General features: G+C 49.9%; 7 protein-coding genes across 7 annotated transcripts; 5 read left to right on the plus strand and 2 right to left on the minus strand.

The window, feature by feature from the left end:
- Positions 1-3,231: 3,231 nt before the first annotated feature.
- PV06_09447 (uncharacterized protein) lies at positions 3,232-4,281 on the plus strand (the record flags this gene model as incomplete). Its single annotated transcript, XM_016410900.1, has 1 exon — positions 3,232-4,281. One exon carries the CDS (start codon positions 3,232-3,234, stop codon positions 4,279-4,281), a length of 1,050 nt encoding a protein of 349 aa, XP_016258707.1.
- Positions 4,282-7,435: 3,154 nt separating this feature from the next.
- On the plus strand, positions 7,436-8,357 carry PV06_09448 (uncharacterized protein). Its single transcript, XM_016410901.1, has 2 exons — positions 7,436-7,889; positions 7,943-8,357. Exons 1-2 carry the CDS (start codon positions 7,606-7,608, stop codon positions 8,100-8,102), a joined length of 444 nt encoding a protein of 147 aa, XP_016258708.1. The 5' UTR covers positions 7,436-7,605; the 3' UTR covers positions 8,103-8,357.
- A 1,804-nt stretch (positions 8,358-10,161) lies between these two features.
- PV06_09449 (uncharacterized protein) lies at positions 10,162-12,221 on the plus strand. Its single transcript, XM_016410902.1, has 2 exons — positions 10,162-10,839; positions 10,894-12,221. Exons 1-2 carry the CDS (start codon positions 10,427-10,429, stop codon positions 11,930-11,932), a joined length of 1,452 nt encoding a protein of 483 aa, XP_016258709.1. The 5' UTR covers positions 10,162-10,426; the 3' UTR covers positions 11,933-12,221.
- A 67-nt stretch (positions 12,222-12,288) lies between these two features.
- PV06_09450 (glutathione synthetase) lies at positions 12,289-14,125 on the minus strand. The gene is made up of 2 exons (XM_016410903.1): positions 13,718-14,125; positions 12,289-13,625 (listed from the first exon to the last, which is right to left on the minus strand). The coding sequence occupies exons 1-2, from the start codon at positions 14,017-14,019 to the stop codon at positions 12,317-12,319; spliced, it is 1,611 nt and encodes a 536-aa protein (XP_016258710.1). The 5' UTR covers positions 14,020-14,125; the 3' UTR covers positions 12,289-12,316.
- Positions 14,126-14,297: 172 nt separating this feature from the next.
- On the plus strand, positions 14,298-20,636 carry PV06_09451 (uncharacterized protein). The gene has a single exon (XM_016410904.1). The coding sequence runs from the start codon at positions 14,698-14,700 to the stop codon at positions 20,317-20,319; it is 5,622 nt and encodes a 1,873-aa protein (XP_016258711.1). The 5' UTR covers positions 14,298-14,697; the 3' UTR covers positions 20,320-20,636.
- A 240-nt stretch (positions 20,637-20,876) lies between these two features.
- On the plus strand, positions 20,877-22,247 carry PV06_09452 (uncharacterized protein; the record flags this gene model as incomplete). Its single annotated transcript, XM_016410905.1, has 1 exon — positions 20,877-22,247. The coding sequence occupies one exon, from the start codon at positions 20,877-20,879 to the stop codon at positions 22,245-22,247; it is 1,371 nt and encodes a 456-aa protein (XP_016258712.1).
- PV06_09453 (uncharacterized protein) lies at positions 22,245-23,663 on the minus strand. The gene is made up of 2 exons (XM_016410906.1): positions 23,530-23,663; positions 22,245-23,456 (listed from the first exon to the last, which is right to left on the minus strand). The coding sequence occupies exon 2, from the start codon at positions 23,365-23,367 to the stop codon at positions 22,372-22,374; it is 996 nt and encodes a 331-aa protein (XP_016258713.1). The 5' UTR covers positions 23,368-23,456; positions 23,530-23,663; the 3' UTR covers positions 22,245-22,371.
- Positions 23,664-23,941: the final 278 nt, after the last annotated feature.

Consider the following 23,941-nt stretch of genomic DNA (forward strand, 5'->3'; position numbering starts at 1 on the left):
CAGCAAGCCAGGATCTAGGTTGAATTTCATCATCGGAAGATGAGCCTTCCATGTCGAAAAGAGAAGTGATGTCGAGTTCGTCTTCGGTTTCTGTGTTTCCATGCAGAGGTCGCCCCAAACCGGCTTGCGAAATGATTCTCCTAAGCACATCAACCATGCTGCGGGAATCTGTCTGCCGTTTCCGTAACTCTAGCCGAGCGGCATCCAATACATCATCAGTTTCCCATAGAGACAAAGCTTTTGTATCCTTTCGTGGAGCTGTGTTCGAAGGTAATTGAGTCTGGTCCCAGAACTTGCGCAATCCCCCCTCTTGACAGACCAGTTCCCTAAAAGCGATCTCTCCCGCTTCAATAGTCTCCAGCACCGCAGGTACAAAAACATCCTCGTCAAATGGACACTATCCATATTGGTCGGTGTATGGACCCAGCTTGGTCTCGGATGGAGACATTGGGAGGGGGATGAACGCAGGTGAAGGAGCAAGTGGTGTCTGCAGATCAGCTCGCGGATCTCTTGGGGCTGTGTGAGAAAAGGGAAGCCGCTCTTCCTGACCGAAGTGCTGTCAAAGGTCAGCAATCATGTTGGTGCATTGGACGCTGTATACATACTCTACCATTCGCAATTGCTTGTTCCTGCGGGAAGTTTGCCAAGGAGGCCATTGAGGATTCCGCGGTTGCTTCTTCAAGAGCTAATGTAGCAGCATCCAAGCTATTCTCTGGGTCAGTCGCCGCGGTTCGAGTGCTGCTAGATGAAAATGGGTCTGTCAGAGATTCAGGGGCGGTTGTCTTATCCTGTGGAAATGGCTTCCAAGCTGTTAGCATTATCTTCAGAAGATGGAAATCATTTTGAATACTCACCCGGGTTCTCTTTGGTACGACCATGGTTAACACGTCTCCGCTCGACGTAGACGAAGAATCAGAGAAGACGTCAGGTGGATCCAAGTCCGAATCTGCATCATAGGGTTGTGGGTTCCAAGCATCCTGGCCCGTGAGATCTGGGTGTGTTGTTGGCAACTTGTCTTCTTGCGCAAGTCGAAGTTTGCGAAAGGGTTTCTCATCATTAGGAGAAGTCTTTCCAGCGCAGGCCTTCTCTGAACTGGCTGATAGCTTCATGGTGGGAAAGCATTCAAAGGCATCCTCTTTTTTCTCACTGATGTGTGCAGTACCACGGGTATCTTCTCCTTCAAACATTTGTGCCTTTGACCCAGTTCCAAAAACTCCCTGGCCACTGGCAATCTCCAAGCAGGAAGAAAGGCTTGATAATCTCCTATGGTATCCGGCTCCATACTGGTCACGTACGATTCGACTGATCTCGGGATCAATCTCTTCTGGGGGATCATCAAAAGGATTGACTGGAGGTTCGACAGGAGGGTTGACTGCACGTGGCAAGACAGTCGGGCCAGCTTGAGAAGGCAAAATCTCTGTCAGAGGCTTCTTGCTCATGTTAGGAAGTATGTCGCTGGCTTTTGTGGTCTCCCTCGCGTGACGAAAATCGGCAGAATTTCGCAGCACATGTGTTGGTTGAGGTCTGCCTGTCGGAATGGTGTCTTGCAGTCTTCTCATGGCTGTCATGATCGGGGTCCGAGTGAGATCAATGGGTGGCAGTAATGGTGGTTGCTTGGGAATGTCAATGGGAGATGATCGTGTCTCTGCGTCGATGACCGTGTTTTCAGGTCTGAATCTGACCGACTTTTTAGGGCTCTTTTTCCCTGGTGAAATGTGAACTTGAATCACTGGATCCTCATCTTGTGTTTTGGCTGGCTCCCTGTTCTCCTTGTAGAACAGCGCCGTTATTGCTCCAAGGAAAGTCTTAGGAGGAGATGATTTGTCCGAGGACGATGACTCAGATGACTTTTTGTCCGAGTTTGCATGGCTAGCTTTGCTCATTAGTGACAACCCAGATATTTTGAGCGGATGAGGACTCGGTGGTCGACGAAACTGCTTTGGCTTGTCGACAGACGAAGCATCGATGGCTCGTTGTGGATCGTGATCAGGATTCAAAGCATCATATTTGGGATACAGGTCACCCTCAATGGCATCGGCGGTAGGTCTTGTAGGTGAACGACTGTTGCACATAGTCAGTGTGGTTACAATTGTATCCATCAAGGTGAATGTGGACTTGCCTGGCAGTCCGTCCTCTTCTAGCAGAGTCGAAGAGAGCGGTGATGCTTCTACGGGGAGAAAGTCTTGTAATAGTTGAAGCACGACTCGGACTTGGTGATGATGAGGTATTTTGCTCTCTTGGTTCTGTTGGTGACTCGGTCACCGTTCTTCGGCGGAGACTTGGGAAAGGCATACTGGGCTAAGCTGATCTCATTGACATGCAGAATAAGAGGGGCTACCCAATGGCCTTCAAAGGCCAGAGGATTGACGTAGCAGGACAAGGAGGAGAATATTGTTGTTTTTGGAAGAAAATCGAAGTGTGGGAAGGGAGGTCTGGGATGAGAGAAAATGGAGGGAGGAGAGAATGCATGTTAGTGTTGTGGCCAGGAGGAAGGAAGGGCGCGGCCAAGGCTCTCGCCTGTTCATGTTCATTCAACGACACTATGAACGACTTCACATTCCATTTACTTTATCTCTCACCATGAAAGTCTCATCGTCGATCAATCTAAACGTGTTTCTTCGTCTTGTTGAGGAGAGTGTTCTTCTCTATGCCTGTGCATCTGAGCATGGAACTAGATCTAACCCGAAGATCACCCGAACAAGGCTGACACCCCTTTCATTCAACCACAATGGCAGCGGCAGGTCCTGAACCACATTTATGGTATGGGATAGTCCATGATGGAGGTACTAATGGCTAAGGTCATCGAAAATTCAGATCTTCAATCACCATGAAAATCATAGTCGTCATGTCATGCCCACTTTGCGAAAAAGCGCGCAGTCTTCACCATTTTCACCCACAACAGCGGTTTGACAATGACTACTAACGAACCAGCACGGTCCAGTTCATGGCTGGAAGCAAACGGCTCTCGAAAGTTATTTTTGCTCATATTTCCTTTGTCATAATGGCGAACAACGTGTATCGGTATTATTGGGTACAATGAAATGGCATATCGGTTCATTGTCTAGACCAGCTTCATTGAACGACTCAACACACATACTTTGTACGTATAAGACATGGCTGTCTTCATGAATGTTGCGAGTTGCAAAGCTACAGTACTTCGGTATTGGATACCTATCGATAGACATAACAGCCACCTTTGGTATTTCTACCCTTCGAGGGAGTCACATGATAATGAGTAACAATGCCAACAACTTTCGACTGGATGGCTTCCCTATCCACCCTATTTGGCGCTACAGTGCTTTCAGAAACGCCAATTTCAGCGAACATCTATCCATCCCTGAGCTGGATAGGCCACAGTATAATATAGATGAGGGCGTTTACGACCGCATGAAGCCAGGCCTGAGACTTGCAACCTTGTTTCTCGAGCTGGTCACTCCTGAGCTAGCACATATATTTAACGCAGGAGTTGAGCCACAACCATACCACGAGGAGAAACCGAGTCAAAGGCTGAGCGCGTGGAGAGGCACCCCTGCCAAATACAGAGCACTTAACGCCGAGCTTGTTCGACTGTCCAAGATGTACAGAGTTACAGCATTTCGGCCCAAGCCCCAGGGCGGAGACAAGGACGAGCCGAAGTGCTATTTTATAAAGACGGACACGGCAGTCACCGACCTCATATGGTGTCCGTCACACACGCGCCCATACAAACAATTCTACCCGCAATCAGCCATCTGCACCACATGGCAAGCATTCTTCGAGCGACAGGACTGGGACACAATTGGCGACGACGAGAAGAATGCCCGCCTGCTGTTATTGGCCGTCACGCTGATCCACGAGCTTGCCCATGTTGTCTGGTTCCACCGTGTCAGTCGTTACTACGAGCTGTCCGCGAAGAAGGGTCGTAAGGACTTCTCTGACATCGAATTTGATCCAAGCGAGCCCGTGTTCGGCGAGCGTCAGTGGGCGGAATGCGGCTACGTAATTGAGGAGTCACTGGTAAGCGGCTATCTAAGCTACTCGAACATTGTCCAAATGCCCAACCATCCCAACCCTCCTAGAAACTGCGTGCTCTACGCCATGCGGGAGTGGCCGGCCGTCGGGCAGACTCAGATCCGGGTCAACGAGGTCCCACCACATCGAATCGAAGATTTCTTCATACATGAGACTTGGCAGCGTGGTCCCGATGCTGCCCTTGCTGGCTACCACCAAGTGGCGATAGATAACCTGACCGATCGGCATATGGCGCGGTCCTTCGTTCTTCAGGCTGATCCTATGCTTTAATTTGGGCCATCGTTGTTGAGTTTGTGCAATGTTGGCATGGCCGCGTCAATACCTTCAGATATATCTTTGTTATTAGTTTGTATTTTGAAATGTCTGACATCCATTTTTCGTCATACTGTGCCTCTCTACTGGCCTCAAGTCTTCATTGTGCTCTATTTTCTGTTACACGATCTCCAGAAAGGTAAAACGGCCCTCGTGATTCATCCTACTCACCAAACATCCAGGGAGAGCTGGCACACTCAGACAAACCAGCAGGGCATCATTTCCAAAGAATGGCTTTTCTTTGTAGTGTAGGAGACATTGTCTGGCGAAACAAACACTGTAGTCGCGGGCGATGTGCATGTCCTTTGTTTTTCTCCATTGTCCCACCGAGAACCACAAAGTGGCGAAGCATGAAGAAAGTGATGGGCAAAGAACCAAAGCCAGTAACCTGGGAATATTACATTTTTCTCTCTATCGCAAAAGTATGCAAAAGCACCCTCCTTGAAAAAAAAAGAGGAAACGCATCAAACAGACAGTAGACTAGAACGTCAGCAAACAAGCGTTGCATCCCAAGTACGCATCGTTCCATCAACGCCTTAAAAAACATAAAAACAATCAAAGTTCCAACCATGGCAGTGCAATCCAAATCAGCAATTCCACTCTTCATCTTCCTAGCACTTTTACTTCTCCTGCTCCCCTGTGCTGCGATCCTGTGGCACGGGAATCGCAAATTCCGTGAGCGGAGGAAGCGGAGAAAACCAGGACCAAAAACCTTCCAGAACATCGTCCAGACCATGCCTACATCATTCGAGATGGGCAAGATCCGCACCCCACCAGTCGCAGTTGCACCTCCGCGAGAGCGAACCCGAGAGAGGAGACAACTCCCACTAGCATGGCGTGGACCGGACGGGAAATTCATCATTCCAAATCAAATCTCCAGTCAACAAGATACCCTCGACATCGGCAGCAACAGGAATCATCGACAGATCCAAGGAGCACCAGCAAAAGTCGGCGTCGAAGGGAGAGACTTGACAATCCCGAGCCTGCCACCTACTCCACCGACACCCCAAGAACCAACACCGCCAACTCAATACGCCACCGTTGTCGATTTACCGCCGTTTGTCCTGATGGCCGCCCCCGCGCCCAAGAGGGAACAGAGTCATGCCAGAGTGTTCGACGCTCCGCAGCGGAGAGCCGAGTTTGCCAAAGCACCACAGGTCCATAGTCAATATGGTATCCCCGAGGACGACGTCGAGTATGACACTCCCGGTCAAACGCCGAAGAATTGGACTTGAGTCGTGAGATATTGGGAGCGAAGACCGGAAAATTCAGCGAGCGGATAGAGCAGCAAAGATGAGTTGGACAGGATGCTGGATCGTTCACATCACACTGATCGAACAAGCCATTTGTGACTTATGATTTTTCCATTTGGAAAAAGTTGGACGTTGTATCCAAAAATAGAATTGCATTTCAAACAATATCCCTCATTGCACGTTTCTCACCCAAGTAAGCCCATTTTGACTCGGCCTGGGCAAAGGTGGTTATTGTTGGAGGAGCTGACTTCTCTGGGACGGGGGTAAACTTTGTTCCCGACGTTGAAGGTGCTTGGCTAAATGAAGTTATCGTGGCTGGAGCAGAACTTGGCACTGAAGCCTTGTTCCGGGCATCGTTTGTGTACAAGTTAATGATGTCATGCGTGCTGTCCCTGACGGTCATTAAGAGAGGAGGGGGACTTTCGGCTTCAGCCATACTCGCGAAATCGTCTGGTAGGGGCGGAGGGGATTCGGCTTCAGGTGTTTCTGGTTGTGCGGGAGCCTCGGGCTGTGGTATGGTTGCCATATCTGCTGCAGCTATTGTCAGTGGCATAATCACACTGGTCTCTTTCTTGTTCTTATCGTCCTTCTTCGACCGAAGCATATCTGAGATGGAGCAGTATATTGCGAGACAAAATGTAGATGTAGCAAGCGCTACAACAGCGATAAGGACGACCAAAGCCGCTGTTGGAATCATCTTGAGGAGAGGGTATCGGGATAGGGCGGGGGTCGAAAAATTCTTTGAAGCTGGGTCGAAGGGACTGGTGGAATCGAGTTGAAATTGATTTGGCCTTAGAGTGGTGATACCGTTGAATAAAGGAATAGGTACGATGGGACAAAGACATTGCCTCGAATAGGAACACCATAGAAGGTTTTGAACAAAGAAGCCGCGAACGTTCACCAGTGGCACTGTCGGGTCGAAGAGAGCATGGAAAACACCAAGCGGGATGTTTTAGCGTATTTGCAAGAACTTTTATCTGAAGCATAGAGCACTATCGTTGTGATAATAGCAAACGGGGTGCTTGGTGATGCTGTTCTCCGAGATCCTATGTTGTTATTGGGTTCTTTATGACGCCGCCAAAGATCTCGTCGTCCTCAGATTTTCGAATCGCGCCCTCTTTGGAGCGTCTAACTTTGAGAGTGTAGAGGTAGACCATAGAGATGATCACGATGATACCAGCGAACATGGCGATAGCCAGCCAGGCGACTCCAGACATGTTGGATCGTGAAGGCATATTGGAGTTGAGCTCGAGGTATTGTATATTCTTGGGTATACACACAACAATAGATCAACTCACCGTCGTAGATGATACTCAGCTTTAAGTCTAGGCACCTCACAGACAGATTCCTTCGTGCTCAGAATAGCTTTCTTTATGGTCAATTCCGGAGGCGAGGCTGTGCCACCTTTGTTGTGACAATGATACCTCGATCAATCCGTCGAACAACAAAGGGCATACCGTGCGCTGCAATAGTACCAGAGCCCATGCATGGCCCTCCATGTTCTGATCGTCGAGGATAGCCTCCTGGATGTGCAAATACGGACGTCCTCGCGGCATTAATGGTCGAGTCCTGGGAGGATCGTACTTATAAAGGTAGCCTAACGACATTGAAAATGTCAGGGATGTCATCGGACTAGGTATCTCACTCGTCCATGCCATCCAGAAGCATGTTTCATATCGTGACAGCAAACATCAGCACGATATCTGGCCCTGAAGGCGAGTTGACTGCTTTCAAGAAGACACGTTGACTGTGTCATTTCCCGTACGCACTAAGCCGCTTCCGGACGGCTCCTGAGTCGCCGCGTTCTGTCGCAAACCGCGTCAATTGCTTCGGATTCACATGCTCTCGGTTCCTGACAGCAACAAATAGCACCTTGAGATAACACAAACCCCTTTACTCATCTCGAAATATACAGACACCGTGGCTGCATAAAGGCACCTAGCTACTCAATTCATAAACTTCCTGCGCAAAAGCATTCCGACCTCATTTCACCATCTCTCCTCTGTCCAGAGACTCATCCTTCTCCATCATGTCTTTCCTTCTATCTCCTGCCCGACGTGCGGGCAGCGCCACTCCTGCCTTTGCGCAGCGAGCATTCTCGACAACACGATCCTCACAACTGGCGCGCATGACTCTTGTTGGCCGGATAGGCACCGACCCCGAGTTGATCGACACCGGGAAGGCCCAAGTCATTAGATATGTGGTCGGAACGAGCTCTGGGCCAAAGGACAACAGACAAACATCATGGTTCCGCATCTCAAGCTTTGCGCCGGAGGGTCCCGCAAGAGACTACATCATGGGTTTAAGCAAAGGGTGAGTCGAGCGCAAGCCGTGACGACGCAGTTGGCTAACTGTGGATCTTCTAGAACACTTGTCTATCTCGAAGGCGATGCGACGATGCGTACCTATAACGATGCTGATGGCAAGAAACAAAGCGCACTGAACCTCGTGCAGACGAAGGTGGATGTGCTCAAGCGACCATATCCCAAGGAAGGAGAAAGTGACGATGGCCCAACCGGTGTTTGATTCATCGGAGAGGGCAGGCTCTCGTCAAGGACATCCAATAATGTACAAAAATTTCCTTGCTAGGCAGGATGTGGACATATGGTGTTTGATGGATGTGTGAGGGATGGCTTCCTATATACTTCGCCACTCATGATGTTGCTTTCCCGTGGAGCAGAAACAACAAAGTCATCTTCTGCTGTATGCATAATATCTCCCATACCTTCCTGTATACCTACAATGTCGTTGACAATATTTGGTCTCTGCATGAACAGTCGTCACTTCCCTTCGTCATGAAAGCCTCAGTTGCTGCTTTCTGAAATCACTAATTAGGTTCTGGAAGCTGGAATGTCTCCCTCGAGGTACGACTGCCTCTTTCTTCCAATGCGACGGAATGCAATATTCTGATACGGCCCATAGTACTCGGTTCCTTCCTCCCTCTCCTCGGCAGGCGTTGCTGTAACGAGTGAAGCCAGGATGCATACATTTTGTTGGCCTCATGTCCCGTTCCGTAGAACCCGAAGAGAATGTATGCCGCGAAAGTCTGCGACCAGCGATCGAAAGACACCGTTTTTTGAGGTACGAAGACCACCAGATCAGACCAGTTCGCAGGATGATTGTAGACCCAGGAATAGATGTGCCATCTTGTGCTCATAAAGCCTGCGAAGGCAATAACATCCAGTGGTAAGTAGATGAGAAGGAGGATAGCAGAAAAGCTTATGAGGCGGATGTGCTGAGATCGAGTCACCCCCGGTGTGCTCGAGAGGACAGTTGACATTTCTTTTCTATGCCTCCAAAGGCGTACCATAGCTGTCACGCAGTAGACGCATGCAGCAAGACAGAGGGTTATTGGCCACAAATATATGAGGACCAGGCTTGGCCAGGAGGAGTCCAGTGAAGGTGTGCATCCGGCTATTGTCCGTATCCAATATCTTTGTGGCGAAACCAGACAATGTGCAGCCATCACAATGCATGGGAGTACAATACACAGGCCTATGTCCACTGTGATGGTGACCATATGCTGTCGACGACTGTGGCCCAGAGATATGCGTTGTGTGTCGAGTATAGAGGCAATGTGGCGGAAGAGACACACCAACACCCCGTTGAAGGACACAGCCTGCCCGAAATACAACTTGGCCTCAATGTCACACAATATCTTGCCATCCCACCAAGCATCTTGAGCTGCTGTCGGCCATAGTAAGGCGTTCAAGGCGTTGAAGAAACACATGATAATCACACCCACGGTCAGTATGATGGCCGCAACGTTCTTGGCTCTGGTATGAACCATGAGGGGAGGTATACACGCAAGGCATGCTATGACAGCGAGAATAGAAAATACAAGAGAATATGAGGAGTACTGCATGTTATTGAGCTGACCGAAGGGGTTACATAGAAAGTGATGTTGAGGCACTTGGTAGAATTGAGGGGTTGCAAACATTCAAGGGCGCAGGCATATGAGCGCCTACCTACCTCCAGCCGTTTCAAGCCATAGTGCCTTACACTCTCTCTTAGACCACTGCCAGGAGGTGGTTCGCCAACGCTGCTGGTAGATTTTTGAGAGACATATTGCCCAAAGCGGTATTGAATAAGGAAAGCCGGAGGGTTGCTTCCTACCCTTCGCAAAGGGCACCTGGAGACTTTGCTCTGAAGCATTGGGCATTTCTGAGTAAGTATAGGAGCCTTCAGTCGTATAGTCATCGCTGAAGCGCACCATGGATACACTTGTCGAGATACTCACGAGGAGTAACATCTAACATGCTACTCTGCTCGACGGATCAAGATGACCATTATGAGCGAGCAACACGTATGAACGAAGGAGCCAGAGCGTCGCACTGCCGTCGTTTACTGGTCCCAGCCAATTTTTGCTAGATGTTGTGGCGACCACTTCTTTGGTCTGCTCTGTTGTTGAAGAAAGTACAGAGTACGCGTCTCGTATGGTCAAAGCAGGCGAGTACTTGTGCCAAGACACTAGAGACTGTAAATGTTGTGAGTTCTTCGCTTGACTTTCCCTATATGGAGCCCATATTGACATCAAATCAAGTCGCCTCGCCTCGATGTTTGTACGACGATGTCGAGTGACTCTCGCTGTCCTCCCGTCAGCTTGTCAACTACAGCCTTTGGACGGGTCGCAGTTATCCATAACGACGCGTGGGTATTGACTCCGAGAGAGAATTTGCAAAGTCTACGCAATATTACGCGCTGCTTGCTCATAAGAAATGTAAAGCGCGTCGGCCGCGGCTCGGGATTGTTATCCGAAAGAGCGACTCACCAGCACCACCAGAACAACAATTTGCCACTTGCACTCTCCTTGCATTGATCTCGTGGCAGAGGAATGGAAAGAAACTGTCATGGCTTCGGAAAAGAGACCTTCCATTACCCTCCCCTCCTCGAGTCCGACCGGCCGTGGAGTCAGCCCATCTCCCCAGGGATTGAGACTACGTCCACTGGGTAGGGCGACCACGTTTGCTGAGGACAACTCTCGGTTGGGACGTCGATCAAGCTCATTCATCTCCGAAACATTATCTGAGACGCGAAGGTCATTGCGATCATCTACCGACGATATTCTTCTACCACGTCTAAAAGACGGGGACGACATTGTCGACCATGATGAGAATTCTCATTGGCAATCTCTTCCCCTGGGCCTTGCATTGCTGCCGGCTGTTGGAGGTTTGCTATTCAAGAATGGAAGCGCGGTGATTACCGACATCACGCTATTGGGTCTTGCTGCTATTTTCATGAACTGGGCGCTCAGATCACCATGGTAAGTTGTTTTCTTGAAACTGAATGCAGGCATCGTTCTGATAGCCTTTTGCAGGGATTGGTATCGAGCTGCACAGACTCAAGCTCCGCCCGGGTCGGCTACACCGCCAGTGTTTACTCCAATCGATGAAAGGGACGAGGAATTGGATCCAACGGCGAACCCTGTTGGTGGCGAGGGCTCTCCATCTGCCCACCCTTCTGGTCCCAAGTCCATCAGTTCAAGTGGATTGCATCATGCCGAAAAGGCGTCTGCTAGAAAGGAACTACGGATTTATGAACTTGCCGCACTGGTCTGCTGCTTCACTTTCCCGTTGCTGGCAGCCTGGCTACTTCACGGCATCCGATCGCAACTCAGTCGACCGTCTGAGGGTCTAGTGTCTGACTATAATTTGACCATTTTCATACTGGTGTCCGAAATTCGGCCGCTCTCCCATCTCATCAAAATGGTACAGAAGAGGACGCTCTTTTTGCAGCGCAAGGTCAGTGCTGACCTGCTGGCTGATAGCAGACGAGTGGACAATCAGCAGCTCAAAGATCTCTCCCATCGACTTGAGGAACTAGAAGCTCATGTCGCAGATCGGATTGACACGGAGGCACCACAGATCCCAGAACCTGTCGGCAAGGCTCTCGACGCGAAGATCCCGACTGTGGTGCGAACAGAAGTCCAGAAGACGGTGCAGCCTGAAGTGGATGCGCTGAACCGAGCCATGCGCCGGTACGAGAAGAGAACCACGATTTCCGCCGTCCAATTCGAGTCGAGGCTGCAGGACCTCGAAGCACGGCTGAATGATGTCGTATCACTGGCTGCCGCCGTTCAACGAAATGCTGATCGGAAGACGGACAGTTATTTTCTCATTTTGACGAACTGGGCGTGTGCGATGGTGGTAGTCCCCGCGCAGTACCTGCTATATCTTTTGAGCCTACCCGGCAAAATGGCCAATGCGGTTATTGCGTGGCCAAAACAATACTTCTCCAAGACGACAAAGTCGGCAGCACCCGGCAAAGATGCTCGGACTGCGAGGAGGAGTGCAGCTCCACGTTCTAGCGATCGCGAAAAGAGGGCCAAGGTATCACACACCCAGGCTGCGAGCTAAGGAAGTACCGAGGTCTGCTTTTTTTCAGAATGGAGTTATTCGTGTCCTATTTTGTTTGATAATCCCACTCGTACAAGTTACGTGCGGGAGTATGTCCAGGGAGTGGTGATCGCTACTGCGTGAAGTGCAGCGATAAAGATATATACCACGAGGGATGCTTGGGACCCAGAGATATACCCCCTCGGGGTTGAATGACTGTGTACGTTGAGATTCGCGATGGGTGTTATAAAGGCGCAATGGCTAAAGTAGGCATGCTGGTTCCTGTTTCATTCGTATAACTATGCGTTAGACCATTACTCGATATATTACGTGCTATGTGGTTTCAATATTTTATTTGCAGGGCAGACTATTTACATCCGCTGACAATATCTCACATATCTTCTTCTAGTCTTTGTATAAAATCACACTATCTAATGAACTGAAGCCGGCCGCGACGCCGCCTTCATCGCTCTCTTTGCTTTTGGTGCGCAATAGATACCCGCCTTCTGTATTGTGGAGGATCTCGGCGGTTTTACCGCCGGGTGTCTTCTTCCATAGACAGGTGCCGAAGATGCCCAGCTCGGAAATCACATTGTCCAGCGCTGCGGCGCCGTCGCTGCGCAGAGCAAAGTTCTTGGCATCTTTCGGGGGGTGGATCAGTTCCATGAGGATGTACTGCTTCCATTGAGACTCAGGGATGGATTTGAGAAAGGCGGGGATGTTGGTGCGGTAAATGTTGTTCCCTCCGCCTTCGCGCTGGGGCTTGAGGACGTGGTTGGCGGCCGTGGCCGCATCGAGAGCGAGCTTGATGCCTTCGGCTGGCACGGCCGGGTCGGATGATGACAGCGAGTATTGCGGGGCGAATGTCGAGCGTAGGCTCTCGAGGGTAGAGTCCGTCTGTTTCGGCAGGAATGACTTCAGGTGGTCGGGACCCGGGGGTTTAGACGTCAAGACTTGTTGGACTTTCTTGGACCCCGCAAGGTGGAGGAGGATGCTGGGGCACTTGATGGCTGCGCTGCGCTCGAGCCAATGTCTCGCGTTCCATGTCTGGGCGTCGGTGTACTCTGTAGGGGCGTAGAGTGCACGGTAGTAGACGACGGTCACTTCGTATTGTGTTGATTTATCGGTGGGAGGCGTGTAGATCAACGGACGGGTGGGTGTGGACGCGACAGTTGTATACGTCGTGATCTTGCTCGTTGGGAGGCGGAAAGAGGGGATTCCGTGCTCTTTGTGCAAAAAGCTAGACAGGGCTAGTTGGTCAAAGACATTGCGCTCGGTGTCTTGAACTATAAAGAGTACGCAAGTCGGGAGCTGTGGTGATGATTTCGAAGGTCCGTAAGCTTGATGGGCGGCGGCGAGGCCTGCTGTTAGGGTCGATACTGCAGCATTGACGGGCGGGCGTCCGGTAGTTTTGATCCGTGTCTCTTTGGAGTTGCTAAACAGAGGGTGAGGAGGGTACGCGACTGGATGCTGAGGCGAAGGATACGTTGCCAGATGGGTGTGCATCTCGGCAACGCGGCAAGAGAGACCTCCAAAGGATGAGGATATCGTATTGAATTCAACCTGCCGCAGGGACTGCGGGCCATCCTCGGGGGTATGGAGCATATAATCAGATCTAAACAGTCCGAGAGTCATATCTTGAACATAGCCTTCTCGCTTGACATCGAGGTGGATTTTCCACAAGTTGGCAAGAAAGTCGTCGACTTCGATGAGCCTGGGATCCGGATCAGTAGCAGTTTCGTTCGCATCCACCCCAGGTACGAACAAGACCATTGAGGGCGCACGTAAAAGATTGTATGGACTTACTCCTTCATAACAGTCTCCAGCCACTGCTCATCACTCGCTATCGCAGCATAAAGCTCGTTGTAAATCTGTTGAAGACCTCGGGCCTGCTCGAAGCAGGACTCGGGAAAAGGACTCGGGAACAGCGTCACAGGCGCATTAGTAGCCAACGTATTTCCTGAATTGAACTCTGTAGGCACTATCGCCGCCGAAGGCCTGACTGTGAGGGCATGTTCTACCGTCCAGTTTTTGACTGTCTGGACTAAAAAAGCTTCTTGCTGGCTGTCCAGGTCAGGAGGATATTGGGTATAAATGGAATTTGACATGTTGCTTTTGAGGACCACAGCAAGTGGACTTGTGGTTCGGTATCTCCAGAAAGCAACTTTCTATCAATCTGAGGGCAGTGAATCCGACAAGGTCAAAATGTGAATGTTGGTACGGGCGATTTGGTTGCAAGACGTGAATTACTAAAGCTAGGCGTTTAGTCAGCAAATGTAGGCATCCGCTTGACTTTCCGGATTCAGTACACGCGTAAAGTGACTTTTGTTAGTCGCGCTATAAGGCAGTCCCGATCACCGCTAATTCAATGTGCAATACGGAGTAGCCTCATTCCACTCTCAAACACCATTTCACTGGGTTCCTTTTTTTTTCGAAGCGTTTAGCGATCAATTGCCTCCTCCAGAGGATAAAGAACTTCCTCGATGTTGCGAAAAAAGTTCATCTAATAACTCATTTTGTTTGGGGGTGAACCTCGGGGGCGTTTTTCCGTTTGACGCTGGACTTGGTCTCATCAAACATTGTTTCTCATTTCAGTGAAGCAATTACTGCCACTTTGCTCTGCTTGCCTTTGAATTCACTTCCTTCATGGCTAGAGTCAACATCCCCGTTTGCTCTTCACTTACGTTGTCAACAAAGAGCGCCAGGTTCTCGACCACGGCCTTCCATGAAATCTTCATTCCAACAACTCTTGTTCTACGACCACCCCACTTTCCTTCTCTTCAACTATGGACGCCTCAGATGACCAGGATGACGATGCCAGGAACTGGACTATCGACCAAGTGGTCCACGAGTTATGTCACAATCCAACCCCTTGTTGGTCAGCGGTGGTCCAACTCCAAGTTATGCCTGATCGGAAGCTCCTTGAAGATGTCATCCGCCAAAATCACTTAGATGGGGACAATCTACTTGCTCTAGACATGTCCGTACTGAGAGATGACTTGGGGCTCACATCGTTCGGCCAAAGAAGAGCCCTGATGAAGATCATCGATTACCTTCGATCGAACTCACCAAGCTATCAACAGATGGCTTTCCAAGCTGATGGAATGGCACGGTTGCAGTCAGAGATGTATGTTCCACGGCTTGTGCAGTCAAGAACACCAACGACACTACACTCGCATGCGTACAGTGGACTTGGTATCATGCCTTCTGTAGAGTCTCGGTTGCCGACACACTCACCCCCCCTTAACTCGAATATCGATCCGCAGGCTATCCGCCAACCATTGCCTCAGACAAGCATGCCTCCCATTGGTGAGGGTGCCCCAAGATCTGGAAGCCCACATACCATCGGTGCGTCATTAACAACGATTCCCTCGCCTTCTACAAACGCGCGAGAGATTATTGGAAAGAGGAATCAACCATCTACTGCGACAGAAACGTCAAGACAAGTAAATCTGCCCCACACTCGCCTGATAGAAAAGCAGCCCCTTCACCAGGAGCAATCCATTATCACCACTTCAAAGAAGAAGAAAAAGAAGATGGCCCCGACTTCTGTCGTGCAGCAGCAGGAAGTAGCTCTCCAATGTACCAGTGCCTCGTATCTGCCGAAATCAGCAATGCCATTGCAGGATACGTTCTACCACAAGATCTCCAGCGATTTTGGTGACACATTCTATCGTCCTCTCCTGGACGAGTCTAATACCTTCGTCATCGGAGGTCAATACCCTACTGGACAGAGACTCAGCGTTGCTTACCACATCAGACACTTTCTTCGACAGCCTGTCACCAAGCTCCCAGGTAATGGAGCTCTTGTTAAAGTCCCTTATCAAGTTTTCCCTCTGGGTCGAGCGTACAAGCCATATTCAGAGCCATGCTTTACGCTTTTCAAACAGAACGGCGACCGCCCTCGGGTTTTTCGTGCTCAGGACTACGCTGATCTGGGCAAACGTGGAGAATTGAAGCGCTCTAAAGTACAGCTCGCGCCTGTAAGTTCTAGGGAAGGCCCAGCTGAGCAGAAGCAAGATTCACAACCAGACTGGACCGACCTCGACTATTTACTTGAGAAATACCCGGTGGAAGAGTCTGATCAGGTCCTCCCCGCTTATGGCGATTCCAGCGACGAGGGTGAATTAGACGAGGAAACCTGGGCGGAAATTGAGGCCGAAAGACGTGAAAAGAAGAAAGCTACGAAACTCTTGACAGCGGATGAGGTACGTGCTGCCATTGAGGAAACGATCAATGAGATAAAACGAGATTGGCGAGACACAAAGTTGCCAAAGATACAATTAAAGGCTTACCGCATATGGAGGGATGCTGCCAGAAAGAGGGAACGCCAGCAAAAATTGAACTACCTCAAGCACGAAAAGGAACGTTTTGAAAAGATGATCAAGAAGATCATAAAGGCCATGATGGACGATGTTTGGCATAATACTATTGAGGTCAAAAAGCAGTGCCAGAGTCTTGAAGCTTCAGTCCATCAAGAGGAAGAATACCGGCACTATGAGACTGTCTTAAGTCAAGACAGAGCCCCCGAGCGTCCAACTAGGCGAGTATTGAAAGCGATCCGACCACGTCAGCAGCAAGTTCTCGAAGATGGCGAGGAGCTTATCGAATCTGATCCAGAACCACTTAGCGAGGAAGAGGACGACTTCGTGGTTGATGATGCTTCCGAAGTAGGCTCCATCCACCATGAACCTGAGTTAGAGAATTGGAATCCATTAATACCAGGAAAGATGAGGAATGGATCGGGCGCCAAGGGACATGAGAACAGCGCTAATCACGTTGACCCTGACATTGAGCCGCAATCAGGAACTTATGAGACTGTGGACACTCCTGATGCACAAGCCAATGATGCAGATATCGAAACGAGTGATGACGAGGTTGTTACACCCGCACGGAAAAGGCACTTGAGCCGACGATCAACACCGCGGACTGCCAACTCGAATTATAAGCTTCGAGTTCCCCCAGATCCGAGTTCACTGGCCAACGAAGACTCGGACGTCGACGGTGCGAAATTCAATACACCAGCACGTGTCTCGCAGCCATACTCCCGACGCGAAGGTCGCAGAAAGTCAGAGTATGTGGACTTGACCTTTTCCAGTCCTGACCAAGGGGCTCATAAAAGTGCTGTCGAGGATAGTACAGACTTCTCTGTGCACACTCCAGAGCTCAATCCGCTACCAAAGCCCGAGCCGAGCAAAGGTTCAAAGAAAAAGGAGAAATCCGTTTCACCATCTCTGACTCAGCCAATGTATCGTCTGTTCGATGATGATTCTGATTTGCCACCTATCCACGATGTGGAAGGGATGCGTCATGATATTGAATGGACTTTCCTCGAGCGACTTGCCGATGATTGTAAACCTGACAAGCGCCGAGCACTTGCAAAAGCCATTTATGAATTGGACAGCGAAACTATCGGTGAATTGAAAGTGTTCTTGAAGACTTTGACTGCGAAGACTTTGACTGCGACTGGCCGCAAAAACGTCTTGGTCAACGGTTTAGTTGTACTCGACAACGAGGACCATGAGATTCAGGATGTCAAAGCGAAATATCAGTCAAGTGCTCATGTTCTCATACTCCTCTACATTACCTTTGTTTGTGGTCAAAATATGTTTGATGGGGCTCTAACAAAACGAAGCCGCGACGAGGCTTATAACGACATTGAGCGAGCGTCGAAACCTTTCTTTAACCTTCTAGCTGATCTCATAATCACCTTCGAGAAAGACGATGAGCAACAGCAAAGCTCACAGCGACGTACAAAGAAGAGAAAGATAGATCACATTGATTCTTCTGTGGTTTTTGTGGATGACAGCGACTTTCCACCTAGTGATACGTCCGCTGATGCCTTAGAGCTTGAAAACCCAAGCTCTGCTCACAAGAAGCAGCGAAAACGCAAAGTTGAAGAGAGTCAAGAAGCGAAGACTCTGCAAAAGAGCGACCAACTGCGGATTCAGCAGCAAGAGGAGAGACGTCAAAAGATGGCAGAGAAATTCGCACAGATGACAGCAGAAGGCCAGCCAATACTGACCCCTGTCAACACTACCGAGCCTTATATCCATTTGCATTCTTATATTGCTCGACGTGTCAAGCCGCATCAACTGAATGGCATACAGTTTATGTGGCGGGAGATCATCGATGACCCAAAGCACCAGGGGTGTATATTGGCGCACACCATGGGACTGGGTAAAACAATGCAGGTGATTTCTCTGCTCGTCACGATTTCCATTTGCAATCGAAGCGACGACCCCGCTGTCCGATCTCAGATACCAGTTCACCTCAGAAAGGGGAAAACACTGATTCTTTGCCCTGCAACGCTGGTGGACAATTGGTATGACGAGTTATTGATGTGGACTCCTCCCGACCTCAGCAACCTGGGTGCAATCTACAAACTTGACACTTCGAATGCAAAAATGATTGCTGACTGGTCTCGAACTGGCGGGCTTTTGCTTATAAGCTACGAACGTTTCAGACGCATCGTCGGCGATAGTCAAAAAGCTAAATCGCACAGCGTTGTCAGTATAGACCTGGAACAAATTTTGCTGGATGAACCAACTCTTGTCATTGCAGACGAGGCCCACAAACTGAAGAACCCCCGATCCACCACGAACAGAGTAGCAAGTCAACTGAAAACCACAAGTCGAATCGCTCTTACGGGTTCGCCTCTGAACAATCATCTCGAAGAATACTACACTATGGTCAACTGGATCTCTCCTGGCTATTTGGGGAACATTGTGCAGTTTAGATCAAAATACTCTGAGCCGATAATCGCAGGACTCTACGCAGATAGCAATGCCTCCGAGAAACGTATTGCACTCAAAAAACTCCATGTATTAAAGCGAGATTTGGACCCAAAAATCAACCGGGCAGACATTTCCGCAATTGCAAAGGACATGCCCCCAAAGACGGAATTCTTCATCACGCTTCCTCTCACCGATATCCAGACAAAAGCGTACAATGTCTACGCGACGCACATGTCACAAATGATTAATCAGAAATCGGGAAATGCACAGACTGCAAGCCTTTGGGTTTGGATCAATATGTTGGCATGGCTTTGCCATCATCCATCAATCTTCCTATCGAAGATGAAAGAGCGAGCAGACCTTGAAACCAGCAGACAAGAGAGAAGAGATCCAACCAGTGGAGTTGACGAATCATATCTGTCTATCGAGGACGGAGATCTAAGTCCTCCCGATGATCTTGATGACAACCCCGAAATCGATACCACTGGGCCAATGAATGAGGCTCTGCAGGAGGTTCAAGGTATCATGGAGGACTTGATCAAGGACAAGGACCTCATGATAAATCCCTCATTTTCTTATCGCACACTAGCAGTCAAAAAACTCGTCAGACAAATCATTGCAGTGGGCGATAAGGTGCTCATCTTCTCCCACAGTATCCCGACTCTCAACTTCCTCGACAGAATGTTGAAGAAGATGAAGTGTTCATACTGCCGACTGGATGGAAGCACAAAGCTATCGACCCGTCAAGCTGCTACAAAGGCATTCAACAAGGAAGACATGCACCAGGTGTTTCTAATTTCTACGAAAGCTGGGGCTTTGGGTTTGAATTTACAGGGTGCCAATCGTGTCATTTTGTTCGACTTTGGTTTCAACCCAGCTTGGGAAGAACAAGCAATCGGGCGCGCGTACCGTCTGAACCAAAAAACTCCCGTGTTTGTATATCGCTTCCAAGCTGGTGGAACATTCGAGGACTCCTTATTCAATACATCCATCTTCAAGACGCAACTTTTCGGCCGAGTTGTTGACAAAAAGAACCCCATGAGGCAGGCGACGAAAAAATTTGCCGAGTATCTTGCTCCCGTCAAAGACGTGGTGAAAGAAGACTTTACGGAATGCCGCGGGAAAGATCCCAATGTTCTGGACGCGGTCATTGAGGAGCTGGACTTTATCTGCAAGATAGTCTTAACTGAAACTTTCCAGAAAGAGGACGATGAGAGACTCAACGAAGAAGAACAAAAGGAGGCCGAACAAGAGTATCAAGACGAGCAACTACTCCGAGAGAATCCTGCTGCATATCACGCAAAAAAGAGAGCTGAGGCAGACAATGAGCGCATAGCCAGGCAAGATGCCCTACGAAGATCTCTCTACGTCAACGGGATGCCGCCTTTTGTCGCACCTTCTCACGGTCACTATGCGGCATCGGGAAGTCCGAACGCGAATGCGCCCACTCAGCCATATCCTAACCTACCACCTCCCTTTGGACGTCAGGATCTGGATCGTCCTCCTGTGGTTGAGAGAGCGTTGGCGGCTCAATCAGGTTGGGCATACGACGATACATTTCGTGAGATTCTCGGGAGTACGAACCTGAATACGAGCGCCCGAAGCCTCGATGATGGAGACCTGCCCATGAGCGGAACGGCCAATTGGAATGCGGCTCCAACAAACAATTAATCATGGATCCAAGACGAGGTTGAAAGCAGACAGATAAAGTAACACAAGCTAATATTGAAAGCAGGAGAGAACTTAGCACTTTGCGATTAGCTGGACAACTGCAGTCGACCTTTTCCTTTTTTTTCCCCCTATGTTAAATATGATTTTGCGTTGAAGCAGAGATACCCCATCAAGCAAGCGATTTTATTCAAGCAAGCGTATCATGAGAGCATCCAAATTACACAAAAAAGATGGCTTGGGCACTATTATTGTACTAAGATACATGGACAGGTTGACTCTGCTTATCGAGATGGCAGCGAAGGTGCTCTTCCATAGACACAATAATATGCATGTTTGTGCTTATGAATACTTGACCTTCATCTTCGCAGATCAGAGTGATCGAAGAAGAGATCAAGAGACTCGTAGATTGCAAGTCTTGAAGAGGTCGGACGGCGTAGAGTAAATGCAGTTTCTTAAAGACCCACATAAATTGCCAATACTGACGTGGATTTATCTGATCCTTGCTCATCATCTCACAAGTCGAGACTGTCTACCCAGAAGCACCGGTCAGTCTTATCATGCCGCTGACCAGTACCAAGTCGGCAGATGTATTCTTGCATGTTCCCCGGGATGTGTCAATCCCCACAGATCGTCCGTCGCGGCGTGCAGGTGCTCCTTCTCGGAGTAAGCCGACCAAGACGGTGACGCTGGTCTTTTTTATTCCAGGCAACCCGGGGCTGATTTCATACTACCATCCTTTTTTGGATCTTTTGGCCAAACGGTTAGGAAAGCGGCAACGGCAAGATCGATGGCAAGACAGGCAGGCTGTGATCACTGCCGGATTGAGTCTCGGTGGGTTCGACGTTGCAAAGAACGGAGGTGACCACGACGATGACCATGACGACGACCAGTCAGCGGCGGAGGAGAAGAAGAAGAAAATGCGAGAATTGATGTACCCATCTCGTGGATCACACAGAGGAATCGACGACGGCGGCGGCGGCGCCAACAACAACAAAAGCAACAACAACAGGATCTACTCTCTCAAGGATCAGATAGAACTCTGCTACGCTCGGGTTCAGAGTCTATGTGATATGATACGGGAAGAGTATCATGGACGGCTGGACGAGGGCGAGAAAGGGAGTACTGGCCCCGATGGTGTAAAAGTCATACTCGTCGGACACAGCGTGGGGACCTACATCTGTCTCGAAATGGTGAGGTTATGGCACGAGAGACGACTGCCAAAGAAGGAGCATGGTTCGTCCAAACACGAGAGGGAAGAACCCCCTTGGACGATGTCAAACTGCATCCTACTCACGCCTACGATAGTGGACTTGCACAGTTCTGCGTCGGGCAGGATAGCGACCCCGCTCCTCACGAGTGTACCGTTCGTGTCGGGGTGTGTCCCCGGCTTGGCTCAGCTGTTGGTCCACGCCGTTGTGGTCAAAAGTGTCCTTCCGGCACACTGGCTCCGGGGCTTCGTGAAAAAGGTCACGGGGATGGAGGAAGGCGGCCACGGTCTCGACTCGACAATGGCGTTCCTGGAAAGCCAGAGTGGTGTCAGGCAGGCCTTGTCCATGGCCGCGGACGAGTTGAGAGAAATCAGGGCGGATCGGTGGGGTGACGAGGTTTGGGGAGCCGCGGTGGACGAGGACGAGGGAGATGCGACGACTTCAACAACACCGAGAGACGAGGGCGAACGAAACGAGAACGCGGAAAACCGCAAGTGTCCACCTAGAATGTATCTCTGGTTTGCGAAAGAAGATCATTGGATCGCGGATATGACGAGAACAGACATTCTAAGAAACAGGGGTCAAAGAGCGACGGGTCAACAGCGAGGGCCCACGATCGTGATTGATGAGACCGAGGGACTGGTGCACGCTTGGTGTTTGGAACAGAGTGAGATGGTCGCGGCACAGGTGGGACGATGGTTAGAGGAGATCATGGAGTAAACCCGAAAAGCTGAAGCTTTGATGAAGACTATGGTCTGAGAATACCTTCTGGTTGCATGCTTCAAGATTCCAAATATGCCAGGGAAGTTACAGCTGTGTTGACAGAACCCTCGTTCCATATTACCTATTTTGCGGCGAGACCTGCTCTTCTAAAGAGGTCTCCTAGCACGTCAGGATTCTGAGGTACGGGTTGTGAATTGTGGTAGTTGTAATTCTGCTGACCATTGACATTGGCAGGTGGTTGCGAGGGCGGTTGCTGATTGCTGTCAAGATTGTGTGCTCTTACGCTCCACGCCGCATCAGACGCTCGCTGTTGACCGAACAGCTGATGTAGGCTGATTTGTTGACCTGGATAAGTCGCCGTGGCTTGTTGATTCTGCAAAGCATCCTCGGCTTGCTGTATATGTCCGTCTGTATGCTGCGCGACGGCAGCAGATGCCGCGGCCTCGGCGGCTTGTTTGCTGAGACCAGCGTGATCCGCAAGTGACTTCATTAGCTCGCCGTTCAATTGTTGCGCGTTTTCTGTGGAAGAACCTGCTTCGTGGAATATGTAGACGCCGTAGATCTTCTGCTCATGGCCTTCCTTGAAACTGATAATCACATATTCGCCTGTTATTTCAACACCCGCGTTTTCACCTTCTCTCAGTTCCGCCTCAAAATTGTCCAGACCTCTCCGGTTGAGGACGATGGCTGAATATCTGTCTTCTCCATATTTTCCAGGTACAAGTTCACAAATGAACAAAGAGCCTTCCACCCCTGTCTTTGTCCATTCGGGCTGTGGTATAGGTGAGAATTCGTACACGACTGCGTAGGGTGCGATAGATAAGATGGAGGAGATTTCGGGATTATGGCGTTTGAGGACGGAGAGATTTAATTCTTCGTTGGTACGATTGGGAGGCGGTGGTCCCGTAGGGTAGTCTGATTGATAGCCTGGATTGTCTGACTCGTAGTCTGAGGCGAGTATGGCAGGCTGTGAAGGTGGGAGGGGCATCGGTGCAGGTAGAGGAGTAGATGTAGGCGCGGGAGGTAGTTGTTGGGGCTGCGCCTGAGAAATTGGAGGATAGCGAGGAAAGTCGACGGACTGCTGCCGCCTTGATGTGCCGGACCGTCGATATGACATGACTGCAATTGTGTAGAGGGCTGGTATTTCAAGCTGGACCACGCAGGGGCCGTGGAATGTAACAAAGGCTTCTGTGGGCGGTGTGTAACCTACCTCGGTAGGTAAGTACCTGCCTTGAGGTTCGAGATCAGAGGACAGCCAGTATCAGTAGCTTGCACATACAATAGACTCAATGTCAAGTAGAATGAATGCCCTGCACTGGAGTTGTAGCGTAGAATATGTGATTGTTGTGACAATCATACCTATGGGTGGATGCTATATATGCCTGGACGGCGGCCCATACAAAATGGGCGCAGTCTGACCGGATATCTTTCCCCTTTGTCACAGTAAGGCTCCTGTGGTCTGACAAGTCAGGGCTCAATACTGTGCGTCAAGATCTGGCACATGGCAGCAAAGGTGCAGAGTACGCTGTGTGTATCGTCTAGACGGTGGTACTGCTTGGAGTCCCGCTCTGGTAAAAAAAATTCTGTCGGGTACTCTGTACGAAGCTGCGGCAATCACCTTTTTGTAGCAAAGCCCCTGGCCAGACGGCGATATATAGTAGATCGACCCAAGTGTCATGTTGGCGAGGCTG

The sequence above is a fragment of the Exophiala oligosperma genome (assembly GCF_000835515.1).
Source record: "Exophiala oligosperma strain CBS 72588 unplaced genomic scaffold supercont1.10, whole genome shotgun sequence".
In the NCBI taxonomy this organism is placed as follows: domain Eukaryota; kingdom Fungi; phylum Ascomycota; class Eurotiomycetes; order Chaetothyriales; family Herpotrichiellaceae; genus Exophiala; species Exophiala oligosperma.